Source organism: Leptonychotes weddellii, chromosome 12, assembly GCF_054177405.1.
Source record: "Leptonychotes weddellii isolate Sample4059 chromosome 12, ASM5417740v2, whole genome shotgun sequence".
Classification (NCBI taxonomy): Eukaryota; Metazoa; Chordata; class Mammalia; order Carnivora; family Phocidae; genus Leptonychotes; species Leptonychotes weddellii.
The window spans coordinates 44,119,520-44,135,395 of NC_138380.1; the positions used below are offsets into that span (position 1 = coordinate 44,119,520).

Here is a 15,876-nt window from a genome sequence, read left to right on the forward strand (position 1 = left end):
CCCCACCCTGACCCCCACCCAGACCCTAAACTGCTGCTGAATTCCATCTTAGAGTCAGGAGACCAGGGACCCTCAAATGAGCTGCTGTGCCCAAAGCACCAGTAGGATTCGACCTTGCTAATGCCCCACAGTCTGCAGGGATGGGACTCATGACTAGCGTCTCCAGGGGCTTCTGCTGAGTACAGTTGGAGCTATCAGAGAGTTATACAAAGTCTGTGCACATAATTTCTCCTCTTGTTTAAATTACACATCCCTTATAAGTTTAGACAAATAGCTCTTTTCTAATACAATGAGTGGCTACTTTAGCGTATATTGTTAGAGCAAAAACATACCAAAGCAAAGTGTCCCAGATATTTAAGAACTCCTCAAAAGAGAGAGAGAGATAACTAAGGAACCATAAACAATCTAAATGCAAAATAACCCAACACTCTGCCTCAGAAAGGATGATCAATATTCACTCAGAAGAATGGGGTTAGAACTTAAGTAGCTGCCTGGTATAGGACTTGTCCAATTCAACAGATTACTATTTTTTAGTTTTGAATCCTTGCTTTCGAAAGTCGACAAGGCTTCTAGTTAGATCACCCTTCATAATTTGCTGGGGAGGATCATGCTCATTGTCAAGTAAGTCACTGAATTAAAGCCAAACAAACCACAATGTCTTTACTAATTTTTAAAAATCTTTTACTGCTGAGATTTTAGAATACATAGAATTTCTTCCTGAAAACTGTGCTTGCTGAGATGAGCTATCAATCCAGTACAAATATTTCCTTCCTAGCTCAATCATTAGAAATCAGCTATTTCTGATTTCCACCGGGGAAGGAAGTGTGTTGAAATGGGAAATGGTCATTTTTCCAATAAGAAGGGACATAGCTTAACTTGGAACCCAGAAAGGACTGAGGCATGGACTCTCACCAGATCCTACCCAGCAGTACAAATCTTCCATTAAAGGATAACAAAGTCATGGAAAACGGTAACATAAGTCTCCTTCATGCATATAGATTTTTGATAAAGAAGAGACATAAAATTTCAGGCAAACAAAATGCACTCACACTCCAAACCCTTTTTTGTCCAAATTTCTCTTGGGTGGACCCTCAAATTCTTTCTAGATTATAATCAGAATGCCTCAAACACACTGACCCCTTTCCCTGAGACATAGGAAGAATTCCTTTTTATTGAGCAATATTGCTCAACCTTGAAATTTATCCTCAAAATCCAGGTGGGAGTGAAATGATTCGATGTCTATGATTTACTTTAAAATTCTCCAGGAAGGGGCACCTGGGTGGCTCAGTCGTTAAGCGTCTGCCTTCGGCTCAGGTCATGATCCCAGGGTCCTGGGATCAAGCCCCACATCGGGCTCCCTGTTCTGCGGGAAGCCTGCTTCTCCCTCTCCCACTCCCCCTGCTTGTATTCCCTCTCTCACGGTCTCTCTCTCTGTCAAATAAATAAATAAAATCTTTAAAATAAATAAATAAATAAATAAATAAATAAATAAATAAATAAATAAAATTCTCCAGGGAAAAAAAAAAAAAGGAAAGGAAAAAGGGAGTGGAAGTAGATGATGAAACATGAAGGACAAAATGACAATTGTGGTTGAAACTAGGAATTGAGTATATAGGGGTTCATTATACTTGTGTGTGTGTGGAAAGTTCTATAATAAAAAGACTTCTTAAAATGTTGTGTTAGGCAAAGGTGAAAAAAATTATCCCTGGCAGGGGTTTCGCATAAAAACTCAGTCCTTTGGGTAGCACCTGGAGTTACCCATTTAATCTTCTTTTTCCACGAACGGAAAACGATCTTACTCCCCTTTCATTTCTCCGGCATCAGCCGACCATCCTCAGGCTTTCTTTCCGGCAAGCTCCCTTTCCTAACCCATAAACTGAGCATCCAAACTCGAGGTTGGGGGCTGATTAGTGGAGCTTCCGTACTCGGCTCCCCTGACTAGAGTGTAAATACCCATAAAAACTAATATCAAAAGTTTTTATTGAGCTGCTTCGTTTCCCTGAGCGTAGGGCTGGGTGGGGGCTGGAGCAGCGGGACAAAGGAGCGGCGGCTGAGCCACGAGCAGCGTCGGCGCTCCTGATGGGCTCCGCGCGGGTCCCCAGAGCCAGCCAGAGTTTCTGGGGAGAACACCCGAACCAGGTAAATGCCAGTCGCCTTCCACTGGGGACAGGTGTATTTACAAAGCCCCGGGGGAGGGAATGGAGAGAGTGGTCGGAAAAATCAGAACGGGTAGGGAGACGCCAGTCACCCCAAAGTATGTCGCCAAGCTGGTGCAGCAGGAGGAAACAGTTTTCCTCGGGACTCGGTATGCCTGTATTTCAGCCCCATGACGTTGGCTGTCCGCGTTCACTGTGTGCGTGCGCGCATTTGATGTGCGGATCTGTGCGCATATCAAGGCACACACATCGTTATGATTACAGCATATAACGTGCCGGAAAAGTCGGAGCACACCTCTGCGTTCTCTGCTCCGTTCCCCAAGCTCGTGGCTGCGCTGGTGAGTTTCCTTCCCTCGCCGCTCTGTGCGTTACGAATTCGCAATCCGGGGCGGGGACATGGGAGTCTTCAGGGTTGGGAGCAGCGACCGACTCCCGCGGGCCCAGGCCGCGTGGCCGCCTGACTGCCTGCGCCGGGTGTCTCCGCGAGAAAGCGGGGGCTCCGCGGGGCCAGGCTTACGTCCCAAACCCCTATTTCCTTCGAACGCTCGAATGTCTTCAGTGCATTTGTTGACATAATGAATCCACAGCCGGGCGCTGGTTTCCTGTTTTGTTGCGGGCGTGAGCATCGAGCTAGGATGGGGGTGGAGGCCGCCGGGTGGGACTCCTTTCGGGCAGTGGCAGGGGCAGACAGCGGCGGGGCCAGAGACCTCTCGCCCTTCTCGCGTCAGCGCCGCGGGGAATTCTTCGGGCCCTCCCGCGCTCTCCCAGCGCCCTGGCCGAGTGACGGGGAGCTCACTCCCTGGGTGGCATGGGCCCCAAGGTCCAGCGGGCCCCGTACCTCCGCCGCCAGCTGGGGACTGCGAGAAGGCGTTTCCTCCTTCCGGCTGAGAGATTCTCTGAGTTCTTCCAGCTTCTAACGCCACCTCTTTTAAGCGAATGCTGAGTTTCCAGGTCCAGTCAAGAGCAGAGCGTTGGCACCGTCGGGGCAGGCGGCGTTCCCCTCACCATCACCACCACCACTGGCAGCATCACCCAGGCCTCGCTGAGCCCGAGGGAGGCCGGTCTCAGAAGCGGCAACGCTCCCTTCGCTCCAAGTTTGCGCCATCCGTGGGGAGTCCGGGCTCCGATGACTGGCACTGTGCAGAGGGAATTGCTCCTCCTGGGAGGCTGGGACCTGGGACTGGTTGTTCTAAAGGGGGAGGGAGGCTTTTCCTGCTCAGGGACTTTCTGGGGGAAACACTGCAGGGGAAGCGCTAGAACTGGGGTCCTCCCTGGGCTTCCGCTTTTGCCAGGCAGGCACTGCGTCCTGGTGGCCTTGAAGGCCTGGGGCTGGAAGGAACCCACCTGGAAGGAGAGCTGCTCCTCCAAAAACTTGCCCTCCTCAAAGTTCAGGAGGTGAGGAGATCTTAAAGGCAAGGGGGAGTCTACCACGTCCTCCAATTTTCACCGTGTTAGCATCTGGTCATCACAGTGCCAGGTGACTTCCCACAGTCCAAAACTATCCCTACATCCTTGGGTCTTTTGCTGCCTCACTAATGCTTCAAATGCACAAAAATCTAGAGTGAAAGCTTAAGCAAGTGACTCAGGATGTGCCATTTCTCTGCCTCCTGGCCAGCTAAGTTTCTTCAGAAGCTATCCTTCCTCCTTAAGCTTCTGCCCTGGTGCAGATGAGGGTGGGGAAGCCTCAAACCCCACCATGAACAGAGCAGCCCCACTTGTCTCTTTCCTAAGTGGTCTAGTCAACCACAGATTCTGAGATGCAATTTGGTTTGGGTGTTTTTCCTTCTCTCTCTTTCTCAATTAGCCAGCTTCAGGTCCTCAGCCGTCGCCATTCCTCCGTGCCATTATCTCCGTGCCCCCCACCCTACTTGCGGTGGGAGAGAGAGGGTTAAGATGTTCTGCAAATGCAGCTCGTAAAGCTGCTTGGATACATTAGAAACACATGAATATCCTGAAATACAAAGTGTCTTTAAAACCAAGGGAGGAATGTTTATCCTAATGCTGGATGGATGCAGAGAAACAGTGCCAGGGAGTAGTGCTGACAGCCTCCTCCAAGTTAAAGTGAGAGCAGGTAAATTTCATTTGCTTGTGTAAATCAAACTCGATTAAAACCTGGTTTCCTTTTGTCCTTTTCTCTTCCAACCCTGAAAGCCCAGGGCTCCATGACCCAGGCTGGCAGCAAATACCAGCGCCCCCCCCTCCAAAAAAAACCCCCACAACCAATGTCTCTTTCTTCTGCAGGAGGTCCCAGGGCAGCCAAAGCCCCGCAGGGCACCCTGGCCTGCACTAGGAGGTAAGAAGCCATGCCTGCCAAGGATCTGGCAAGAGAAAGGGTCTGGCAGCGCCTGGAACAAAGGCCAAGCCACCAAGCTGTCGCCCTCTGGTCTTGCCCATGTTGCCCACTCAGAGCCCACCTCTACCCCTGCCACCCTCTTGCTCAAAGGCCGCCGCCGCCCGCAGATCCCAGTGGGTATCCGACTTCATCAGCCTAGCCCACAAAAAGTCTGAAGATAAAATTGCCGTCTCCAGGATTCAGGTTGATTGCGCCTCCCTGCAATCCTATAGGAATCCCTGAGCCTGATAGACAAAAAAGCAGAGAGTGGCTCAGAGGGTTAGACCCAACTAGCTGCGCGGGCAAGTGAATCTTGATCCCGCCTTTAGGAAAAGAGGAAAAGCATTGGGAGAGTCTGTGCTTGCTTCCCAGGGCACACTCCAGTTCTTCCCTGCCCTCCAACATTTCTTTTTCCACAGAAAACCAGTTTGGTGGCTGCCTGGAGGGCTAAGAGGCTAAGAAATAGTATTAGGAACCAATAATGAATCTCTTATGTCCCTGGGCAAAGGACAAGAAGGGGTAGAGATTTTCTTGCTTCAAAGTGAGTAGAAATTCTAGAAACAGATCCAAAATTATTCACAGAGCTCATTCAAATTCTAGAAACCATCCCCACTGGTTGGTGGCTACACCTCAGTATCTAACAGGACCTGCAGATTTAAAAACAGTGAAGGCACACCAGGACGCCATTGACTTGCCTGGTAAAAAAAATCCTTTCATATATATATCGAGATCCAAGACAAAAAAAGGGAACAAGCAGGCTGCCTCTCTCTAAGTAACCACGTCTTGAGAGTGTTCATAAGTTGATAGAAAGAGATGGGGAACTAAGAAAATATCCAAAGTACTTGATCACTAAAGATCCACCACAAAGCTCAATAAATAATTCAGGAGCCGCCAAGTTTCGGGAGCAAAACCTAATTCGAGATGCCACCCAAAGTCTTCCCCCAGCGCCATCCCTCCCAGACAAACCTGCTTGTGGCTTCTCATCTTGTCTCACCATTTTTGGTGAGGAGGGACCCAGTCGACTTTGGCAGTCCGTGGAGCTGGGGCCCTTCCTCTGCGTGCAGGGCTCGGTCTCCGGTGAAGTGGGGAGAGGGAGGGAGGAATGTGGAGCCGGCCTTGGCCGCTGTGTGCACCAGCAGCTGCGCCATGGCCAGAGGTGGGCTGGCAGAGGCGCCGGCTGGTGGGGGCTCCCTGTGCTGTGTTGTCCTTTTTCTGGGTCTGGCTGGAAAACAGAAGAGGCTCGAAGCCCGGGCCAAGAGAGCAGGGTGGAGGCAGAGGAGAAGAGTCTGTAAACACCGCCCCAAAATCTCCAGGAAGGCAGGGGAAAAAAAAAAAAAAAAGGCTGGGTAACCAAACAGAGCAAGAAAGAGTGATTCCAAAAGAAAAAGGAGTCAAGAGTGAGAGAAGGGAGGTGAGCAGTGGGCCCTGCGGCAGCTGCCTGACTCTCCAGGCTTGCAAGGCTGTTCTCACACGGGCTAGACTGCAACTTTCAACTTGACCTTGGCCTCTAGCCGCGTCTGACCCGTATGTAAAACAGCCCTCAAGTCCTCAGGAACTGGGGCCTCGAACCCTATCCTGTCTCTTTGTCACTGTGAGTTTTACAATGCCACTTGGAGGAAGGAAGGGGGGCGAATGGGGCCGGAAAGTAACACAAAAATCAAGTCCCTACAAAAGGCTAGTTCCTTAGTCTGCAAATGGCCATTCAAGGAGGAGGTAAACTGGAGGCAGATCAATATTTACCCGGAGCTACTAAAAAGGCAGGAGGGAAAGGGCACACTGTGTATATGTATATTGGGAGGGGGGTGTCATAGAAGGTTTTATTGGGCAACACTTACATTGGTCCCAGCAAACCCGGGGGATCAAGGCAGATAAAAGCCGGAGCCCAGCCTCATTGGTCTGGACTCTGCAGGAAAACCAGGACCCTTAGAGAGCAGATCAGGCCAGGGAATAGGGGCTGGAGGTATTTGCAACGCTCTGAGCTTCTGGCTGAGTCTGCAAGCTAGGACGGGAGGGAAGGTCCACGCTTGGATGCTCATCAATCCACCTGGGATGAAAGGGAGTCCAGCGCTCTCCCCAAACCTGATGTTCCTGTAGAATACACCCACTTTCACTTTGAACGTATGTTCCCCTTCTGGGTATCTGACCAGCTCACAGCCTCCACAATCCGAAATGGAAATATGTAACCCCAAAGCAACAGGACCCCCAGAATCCCTCACCAAAACATGGTGGCTGCTTGCCTCTTTCAGCACCAACATCCCACCGTGTTCTCAGGAAAGGGTCTGTATTTCCCAGATACAGAGGAAAGGCTTCTCCGGCTGGTTCTTGGACAGAGGAGGATTGGGCACCCTCAGCAGGCTGGAGACAGTGCTCTCCCCAGTCCTGCTTGGGGGGAAGGCATGCAGTGGTCCCATTGAGCCCCCTTCTCCCGTCCCAAAATGGAGTGAAATGGGGAGTGCCCGGGTGCCTGAAGAATGAGCTCCTGTCCAAGATCTATGAAACCTCATTAGGCCCCAGAAAGGGAACTCAAGTCCCAACCAGCACCCGGGGCTGTTCCTTTTAAACTTCCAGGACATGACAGCCTCGCTGGGGATGTAGGAGCACCAGAGAATACTGCACACAGATTGCTCCAAAGTCTCTGGAGGAGGAAGGGTTGTTATCGGGGCAGAGTGTGGAACAGTCTGTATACCTAAGGGTGAGTGTGTGATCAAAGTACACTTGAATGTGTGTGCGTGTGTCAGTGTGGGTGTGAGGGAGTCGTTCTGACACCCTGTGGGCCTAAGTGCAAGTGTATGAAATTGCCCGCCAACACTGTAGACAGGAAAGCGGAGAGAGCTCCTAAACACAGTCCAAGTTTCCCAGTGGAATGTCCTGGGACCCCTGAGCCAGGCGCATCCGTAAATGCCCCGTCGCGGTTCCCCTGGAAGGAGCCAAATCTTGACGCTCTTGAAGCCGAAAGCGCTGGTGTCCGCGCTAGGGTCCCACTGCAGAAAGACTCGCGGATACCTGGAAAGAAAACAGCTTCAAAGGCCCCAAGAAACACCCAGCCTGGACTACGCCCCGTTTTCGGTACTATCCCATCCCCAACCGCCCGCAGATTTACCTGACCCACTCCCACTGCTTCAGGTCTCAACGCAACAGCGCGCCTCCGTCCCCTCCCCGCCTAACTCTGCTCTGGGCCCCACTGGGACAGAAGAAGGGAAGGGGAGCTGCGAGGAGGCCGCCCTTCTTTCCCTACCCTACCCGCCCAGTCCTCCGCCCCAACTCGTCCGCGTCCCCCACCTCTCCCCTGGGTGAATGGTTCGCGGCCGCGCGGCGGGCGCTGGCGCTGGGGACCGCGCGGGCGGCGGCGGGGACCGCGGGTGCACAGCTCAGAGCCTGGGCTGGAGCCGCCCGCTTTGCATACGCCGTGGGCGGAGCGGGGGGGGGCGGGCCAATGGGCGGCCGCCTGGCGCGACCCCGCGGGGCGCGATCCGCCCCCCTCGCTCGGGCCCCGGCCCCGCGCCGCGCGCTCTTCACTTCTTGGGGGCTTTTTAAAACAGCGCCACTGGGGTCTTCTCCATGCGGCTCGGGCTATGACAGCCTCCGTGCTCCTCCACCCCCGCTGGATCGAGCCCACCGTCATGTTTCTCTACGACAACGGCGGTGGCTTGGTGGCCGACGAACTCAACAAGAACATGGAAGGGGCGGCGGCGGCGGCGGCAGCGGCGGCGGCGGCGGCGGCGGCCGGGGCCGGGGGCGGGGGCTTCCCCCACCCGGCGGCCGCGGCCGCGGGGGGCAACTTCTCGGTGGCGGCGGCGGCCGCAGCGGCGGCAGCGGCCGCAGCCAACCAGTGCCGCAACCTGATGGCGCATCCCGCGCCCCTGGCGCCCGGCGCCGCGGCCGCCTACAACAGCGCGCCCGGGGAGGCGCCCCCGTCGGCCGCCGCCGCCGCCGCCGCCGCCGCCGCCGCCGCTGCAGCGGCCGCGGCGGCGTCGTCCTCAGGAGGGCCCGGCCCCGCGGGCCCGGCGGGCGCCGAGGCAGCCAAGCAGTGCAGTCCCTGCTCGGCGGCGGCGCAGAGCTCGTCGGGGCCCGCGGCGCTGCCCTACGGCTATTTCGGCAGCGGCTACTACCCGTGCGCCCGCATGGGCCCGCACCCCAACGCCATCAAGTCGTGCGCGCAGCCCGCCTCGGCCGCCGCGGCTGCCGCCGCCTTCGCGGACAAGTACATGGATACCGCCGGCCCGGCGGCCGAGGAGTTCAGCTCCCGCGCTAAGGAGTTCGCCTTCTACCACCAGGGCTACGCGCCCGGGCCTTACCACCACCATCAGCCCGTGCCTGGCTACCTGGATATGCCGGTGGTGCCCGGCCTCGGGGGCCCCGGCGAGTCGCGCCACGAGCCCCTGGGTCTTCCCATGGAAAGCTACCAGCCCTGGGCGCTGCCCAACGGCTGGAACGGCCAAATGTACTGCCCCAAAGAGCAGGCGCAGCCTCCCCACCTCTGGAAGTCCACTCTGCCCGGTAAATGGCGCCCTCTTCTCAACCCCGGTCCTCCGGCTCTGCTCCAGCTTCTCTGCCGCTCGCTCCCGGGTCACCCTCCTGGCCCTCTGCTCTCTCCCGCTGGCCTGTCCCGGGGGCGCTGCACCCCGGGGCGCCCGACCCCGGCTGGCTGGCGCGGCCCGCACTGCCCTTGAGTTAGGCTGGCTCCTCGCTCTTCCTGGGTGAGGGATGGCTGGGAAGAAGCTTGTGAGGACCCTGGCTGGCTCCCTTCTCCCTCTGCGCCCCGCCCTCCCCAGCCCTTGACATCGACTTAAGGATGGAAAATTGACCTGGAAACGGTTTCCCAAACTGCCCGTATTCGCTCTCTCTCTCTCAAAAAAAAAAATGGCTTCAGTGTAGAAGCATCAAGTGTTGGAGCTTGGGGTATACAGAGAGGAGTCAGGCATAGCAGAGTTGTCCCCTGAGCCTGGCGCTAAGGTGTGGGCCGCTGGGCCAGGCGATCAAGAGAACCCAGGGTGCTGTGCGGACAACGTGGCCCGGTTGGGGTGGTCATTGGGGCCCTAGGCGATTTCATTTCGGTGCAGAACTAACCACCCTCCCCACCGACCTTCCAGGTTGTAGCAGAAGGCTGGATTGTGCAATGCGTGGCAAAGGGCAGCTGGGCGCTGCAAGGGGGGTGGCTCAGATAGAGCTGTCGCCTGTGTCTTAGCCTGGGTGTGATCCCTGTGTAACTTGCCTTCTTCCCTATCTTCCAGACGTGGTCTCTCATCCCTCAGACGCCGGCTCCTACAGGCGGGGGAGAAAGAAGCGCGTCCCTTACACCAAGGTGCAATTAAAAGAACTCGAGCGGGAATATGCTACAAACAAATTCATTACCAAGGACAAACGGAGGCGGATATCAGCCACGACAAATCTCTCTGAGCGGCAGGTTACAATCTGGTTCCAGAATAGGAGGGTCAAAGAGAAAAAAGTCATCAACAAACTGAAGACCACTAGTTAATGGATTAAAAATGGAGCGAGAGGGCAACTTGAAGAAATGCTTCAGAACTGGTTGCTTTGCCCAGATAATGAACATAATGCTTAATAATAATAATTGAAGAATGGGAAAGAGAAAGAGAAAGACACTGGCATTTTGCTTTCCCAAGGGGGATCTCTTTCTCCTTGGTGGAATCTACAACTCTTTTAAAACCTTAAGAAAAGGTAAAGACTTCCAGTTCTCCCGCCAACCCCACCAGACCGTTAAATGACAAACTCTAGAGTCAAACGTCAACCCCCAAATATGCAATTTCAGATAAGTTACACATTTACTGAAATCTTGTAAGTATTTATGTGACCATAATATTTCAGGATACTGTGTTATATGGTAATAATCCAAAAGTTGGTTACAAAAGCAAGAGGCTGTTGTAAACATCTGTTTGTCTTTGGGTTGCCATTGCCTTCCCCTCTGCATGTTAAGTGACTGCTCAGGTAAATCTTAGTGAAATTCCTACCCTTGTTGTATATTCTGCAAAACATCTTATGTATAGATTTAGAAAGGGAGAGAGAAGAAGGTACTGAAATAATGATCTTGGGCAATTTACAATGAAGAAAGAGAGAGAAAGCTTTTCCAAGGATCATTTGTCTTGGTAGTAAATACAACCAGCTGAGCCTTTGAGGCTACAAGGAAACCCCAGGTTGGGAATGTCCTTCTGACACTAATTTTAAATTGCTTATAACAAGCATATTTTGTGGCATTTGGATTATATTTTCTGCTTGATATAATTCACTTTCCAAAGAATTTAATAATTTTTAAAAAATATTGAAAGCATCAGATGTTTCATAGAATTCCCTTTATCAGATCTCCTGAGAGGTCCACCCCGACATGGTGAACTTTGGTTTGAAGAGAATTCATGTTTCATTTAAATTGGTATTTCCAAATATTTACTAAACATTTTGCTAGAGAGTAATTTTGCTTTTTTATTTTTTAGAAAACTCAGAGCGGAAATCCATTCCCCCCGAAACATTTAGATGTTTACATTCTGTATTTTGATCTATTAGGGATTAGTATTTTTTCCTTGTTTATTGTGTTATAAGACTGCATAAGGAAGTTTAGGGATTCATCTTTATAGCACATTTTTAATCAAGCAGTTATTTCAACCAGCACATTCATTTTGTTCACATTCACTATAAAATGCTATCTTGTAAATAAAGACATTCAGCACACTGTGAAAATGTATTTGTGCACCTGCTTTTCAAACATTTCTACTAAAAATAATAATTAAAAAGAACCTTAGACCTGTAGATAGTGATATAGAAGTATTAATTATGGTAATAAAATAGTCACTGCCATTAAAATCTGAAGGAAATACTCATTATTTTCCAAGCTAAATGTGCACTGCACAGAAAGAAAAGGAGCGGGTTTGTCCTATACAAACCAAGGATCATTCTATTCTATTATTATTCAGCCTTTTTTTTTCACTACAAATTTTTTAAATAAAAGGAGAAATCCCTCATAACTAAAATCTTAAAATTTGGATAAGTGCTTCAGGAGAGTTAAAGTGTTAAGCATTCTGAAAAGGAGAAAGAAGAAAGGAGGAAGGGATAGTATAAATTCCCAGGCTCACTGTGGAAAATGAAAACCAGTTGTTTAGTATCAGTGATGCCCAGGCTGTAGTATTTTAAAATCTGCTATTGGATCTGCATGTGTCTGAAAGGGCAGGTTTTGATATTTGTTGAAATGACAGGACTAGGAAAGGCCTTAAACCTTGACCTTGACGAAAAAAGACAATTTGTGACCTTGACTTTTGACAGCTCATGAATTGGCCTTGGCTGGATTAGTAGATCAAGGGCGCCACCTCGCGTTGACAAGCTTCCTTGTAATTCTTCAGCTTCAAGGGAATCAAAAGGTCTTACCTCCTTGACTCCTTGTTTTAGAGATTTAGTACTCATTTCTTTGGCTCCAGATGGAACAAATTTGAATATATGTAAGTTATACATGTGCCTGTATATATGTGAATATATATTATATATGTGTATACATGTATACTTTGCATATTGGTGCTCGTGTGTGCTTGTATATATATTTGTAGAATCTGTACAGATATAGGATCACTAATTACTGATGATCCAAGATGTTGTAATTTAAGGTGATTTCTAGAGTTGAGGTACAAAATGTACTTTACATGATGAAGTTTTGCTCCTTTTCTTTAATGGCCAAGTTTGATTTGTCTTCACAGTCCTTGTTCTGCCTCAGATTTCTGCAGATCTGCTTTAAAGCTGTACATTTTTGTTACAGTCTAAAGGTGTTCTTAAATAACCATTCTTTCCTGGCCCTCACCCTCCAAGGTGGTCTACCATCCTAATTAGAGCTATAGGGGAGTCTATACGGCAAATAAAAAGTTTCAGATGCCTTGCTAACTCTAGAGTTCTAGAGTTACATTTCAGAAATTCAAAGAAACTCACCTCTTAAGAGGTCAGTATGGAGAGCTTAAAGATCTCATAGCTACAAAATGACCATAATATGGATGCAGAAGGAGAGTTATCCTGGATAGCTCAGAGCCGAGTGCTGCTCCTGGGTGGTGCGTGCAATCTTATACTGGAGCTTGTGAGGCTGCCATTTGATTTGTGGAAGAAATAGATACAGATAGTATTAACAGTCACCATCAAAACTATAATAAATATTATATCTACTACTTACTGACCCCCAACAACACATCAGTTGCTGTGTTTAGAGTCACAAATAATACATATGTACGTTTTATATTTAATATACACATAGGGTAATGTGTTTTTGTCAAATCCATGCTATGCATGTATATATATGTTGGTGGAACCAGGAGCCTTAGGATGCAGAATTTTGAGATGAGGTCAATTTTATCTTTATGTTAGAGGAAAGTAATTGTGAATCAAAAAACCATATTTATCGGTTTATGGAAAGAAATACTGGTTGGTTAGAAACCTGGCTGACGGACACCTCCCCGACCTGAAGACTTAGAGCTTCTTTATAGGTGGAGAATTATAGAATCTCTAAAGCTGTCTCAGAAACAGCATGGTCTTGAAAACATACATATGGAATGGTCTTGTGAAGTGCAATCCAATTTTGCTGTCCTGAAAGTGGATTTTCACTCCACTTGTGGAAACAAATGAAAATGATGCTTCAGATCAAGCTCCCCACATCGTGTGCCCCAGCACTCCCTTTCTAAATGAGCTGCCATCAAGCCAAAGTAACAGCTTTCTCCCCAAATGTTTAAAGTGGTGGAAAATCCCCTCAAAGCTGGGTCATACTGTGTGTTTACGGAACAGCTCCAAAGGGGACTCTTCTGTTGACGGGGGATATTTTTCTTTAGATGTAAGAAATATTCTGAGCTTCAGGCCTAGGAAGGAGGCCAACAGCAGCTCTGCAGCCGGAATACCGCCCCTTCCACAACCCATCGCAGGAACTCTGGGTAAAGTAGTAGTTTTCTTTTCTTTTCTTTTCTTTTCTTTTTTTTTCCCCCTCTCTTCAATTTTTGAAACTAATGACAGAAGACATGTCAGGGGTTTTTTGTGGGTTTTTTTTCCCCCCCTGTTCTAAAATGGTAGTTGATAATGGCGATCTTACCGAACTCCCCTCTTATTTAAAATTCCCATGGATCTACCAGATAACCTGAGGCAAGCATGGATTATGAGGGCTCCCTAATGCCCAAATAGCAATTAGCCTAAACCTTTAGAAAAAAAGATATCCAGGAGAACTCCAGCCACCATATAAGAATAATAACACCGGACACCAGGAAAGTGTTGTTGAATAGCTTATTCAATTTTTTTTTTTCCTAAAAGGGAAACCTTTTCTGAACAAGACATTGTAAATATGGAAACAGCTAGACACCGTTTTCATCTATTAAATTTGCAAAGATTTTTAATCCTGTAGTGGCCTACCATTTTAAAAATTGTAAATGTGGGACTTTAAAAAAAAACAAAACAAAACACTTTTCCCATATGCTCTTAATTCTGTCAAATTTATTAAGGTATTTGAAGTGGATGATTGTAAAATGTCACTTTGCATTTAACTACTATTTATGCCTGATGCAGACTGAAGCCATCCGCCTAAATTGTTAAAAAAAAAAAAAAAGAAAGAAACGATGATTTTTAAAGAAAGGGAGGGAAGAAAATTATTCTTTTTTTAAAAAACTTAACCTAATTGAAGTGTTTTCTTAAAAATTCACGAGGCAGTGAAATTCAGCTGAGGGTGATACGAATGTGTGCGGGTAGTCAGTGACACAGATTTCACCGTATAATATATGTGCAGATTACACCCCGCTGCGTGGGCTTGGAGGACTCGGTGAAGATGCGGCGTCTCGCTTCCTCTCTACGAATTCCAGAGTTTCGGAGCGGAGACGATCGCTGTCCCGGACTGCTAAGCCCCAGACCTGGTGGGCTGAGAGGCGCCCTTCCGGATTTGCGGACCTCTAACGCGAGAGACGCTAGGGGCTTCCTGATTTATGCGCATTCCTTTAAAGTTGATCGAATGCGTGTCAGCAGCCCAAGACCCGGAGAATCAGAGAAATGTGCAGCGAGTAGCTCACATCCCATTTTTCATAAGCAGTGATGTAGCGTTATCCAAGCGGTCTGGGGAGATTTATGCCTAGGTTTTAGGACCCGCACACAATAATTAAGTTTTCAACTGCTAGGCCGCCGGGTAAATAACAGCCGGCCTCACTCTTTATGAAAACACCCACTTTCTGATCGGCTGCTTCGACCCTCGCACATCTACCTAGCGCCGCCGAATGCCTGCGAGGTGTTTGCTATTTTTAATTTGATTTTAAAGGGAAGAGAAAAGACGCCGGCACGGAAAAATCCCTCCACCGAAGCAGCTAAGGCCTTGTCACAGCTGACTTCATTTTTTCCCGGCTCCGTCGCGCCGCTGAAGGCTGGATGCCCCGGGCAGAAAGCATTACAACGGCCTCTCCGAGACGCTCGACCCTTCGCGGGCGGCGGTGCGCGGCGCGGGACTCGCCCCGAGTGCGGGGCCGTGGACGAGCAGGAGAGGCGCTGCTGCGGACTCCGAGCGCCTGCTCCCCGGGGGGCAGAGGCGAGGCTCGAAATCCTCCATGCTTCTAAAGGAACCCTCTACTCAAAATGGAGGCTCAAACCCTTCCAGAGCCGGCCTCGCTCGGAAGGCTTGCGTGTGGAAGGAGGAGTGCCGCAGAGCGCTTGGCCGAGGTCAAGGCGCCGGACCCCCAGGCCCGCGCCAGGCGGACTCTGGAGGGCCCGGCCGGGCACCCGCGCCGGGGAGTCGCCCGGCAGCTGCAGGCTGACGTCACGGTCGCCCGAGAGCGGGCCTTCGCGGGCCTCTCTAGGCGTTGATGAGGACAAGCCGATTCAAACGAATGTTTTGTGCGGGTGCCCGCTTCTCCGCCCCGCCCCGCCCTCCCCAAGAGAATAATCGGGTATTTAATCTCTCCCGGTCTTAATTCTTGGCAGCGTGGAAGGTGGTTTGCACGGGAAATAAAACTTGACAGGAGCATTTTCTCCAAAAGGGGTTCTGAGACGGGCTGAAAAGAAACCGTGTTTTTGTTTTTCTCTACCAAATACTTCCGCTTTCTGAACCCCGGGCCGAGGGGTGGGGTGACATCCGAGGGAGCAGAGAGCGAGCTGGGCACGCAGGACAACGCGGTGCACCCGAATCGGGGCGCTCCGGGCAGCCCCGGGTCTCCGCCTGGGCCTGGGCCGGGAAGCAGCCTCGGGCCTCGCTGCGCCCAGCGCTCTGCGGCTCGGCTCGGCCCGGCCATAGGCCCGGCGCCGCCCGCAACCCGACGCCAGGACCCCGCTCCCGGGAAGCTGGCACCCAAAGTAATACCCTGGCATTGGCTACGGGCGGCTGGGCTCAAATGAGAGAAGGAGGCGCTGGGGAGGGTCTTGGACCGCTTGGCTTTAGCCCTGAGCCTTTTAGCCAAG

General features: G+C 50.6%; 2 protein-coding genes across 12 annotated transcripts in view; one reads left to right on the plus strand and one right to left on the minus strand.

Annotated features, from left to right (window-relative positions):
- The window catches only part of EVX1 (even-skipped homeobox 1), a 48,339-nt gene extending 40,453 nt beyond the window's left edge, over window positions 1-7,886 (minus strand). For 4 of the 8 annotated variants that reach the window (XM_081800359.1, XM_081800358.1, XM_081800357.1 and 1 more), the window contains exon 1: window positions 5,455-7,689. In XM_081800359.1, the coding sequence (XP_081656485.1) occupies window positions 5,455-5,472 (18 nt within the window). In that variant the 5' untranslated portion in view covers window positions 5,473-7,689. Of the gene's footprint in view, window positions 1-5,454; window positions 7,695-7,767 lie in introns of those variants that run through there. The other 4 variants (XM_081800352.1, XM_081800360.1, XM_081800355.1 and 1 more) reach the window with 4 other exon arrangements.
- Window positions 7,887-7,979: 93 nt separating this feature from the next.
- Window positions 7,980-15,467, plus strand: HOXA13 (homeobox A13). 4 transcript variants are annotated; one of them, XR_014139238.1, is made up of 4 exons: window positions 7,980-8,985; window positions 9,720-11,927; window positions 13,290-13,388; window positions 14,228-15,467. XR_014139238.1 is itself a non-coding variant. In XM_031027853.2 (2 exons), exons 1-2 carry the CDS (start codon window positions 8,061-8,063, stop codon window positions 9,962-9,964), a joined length of 1,170 nt encoding a protein of 389 aa, XP_030883713.2. In that variant the 5' UTR covers window positions 7,980-8,060; the 3' UTR covers window positions 9,965-12,710. The 4 variants fall into 4 exon arrangements, 1 of the variants encoding a protein (XP_030883713.2); XR_014139239.1 differs by having other exon boundaries at window positions 14,747-15,467; XR_014139237.1 differs by having other exon boundaries at window positions 13,290-15,467.
- The last annotated feature ends 409 nt before the right edge of the window (window positions 15,468-15,876 follow it).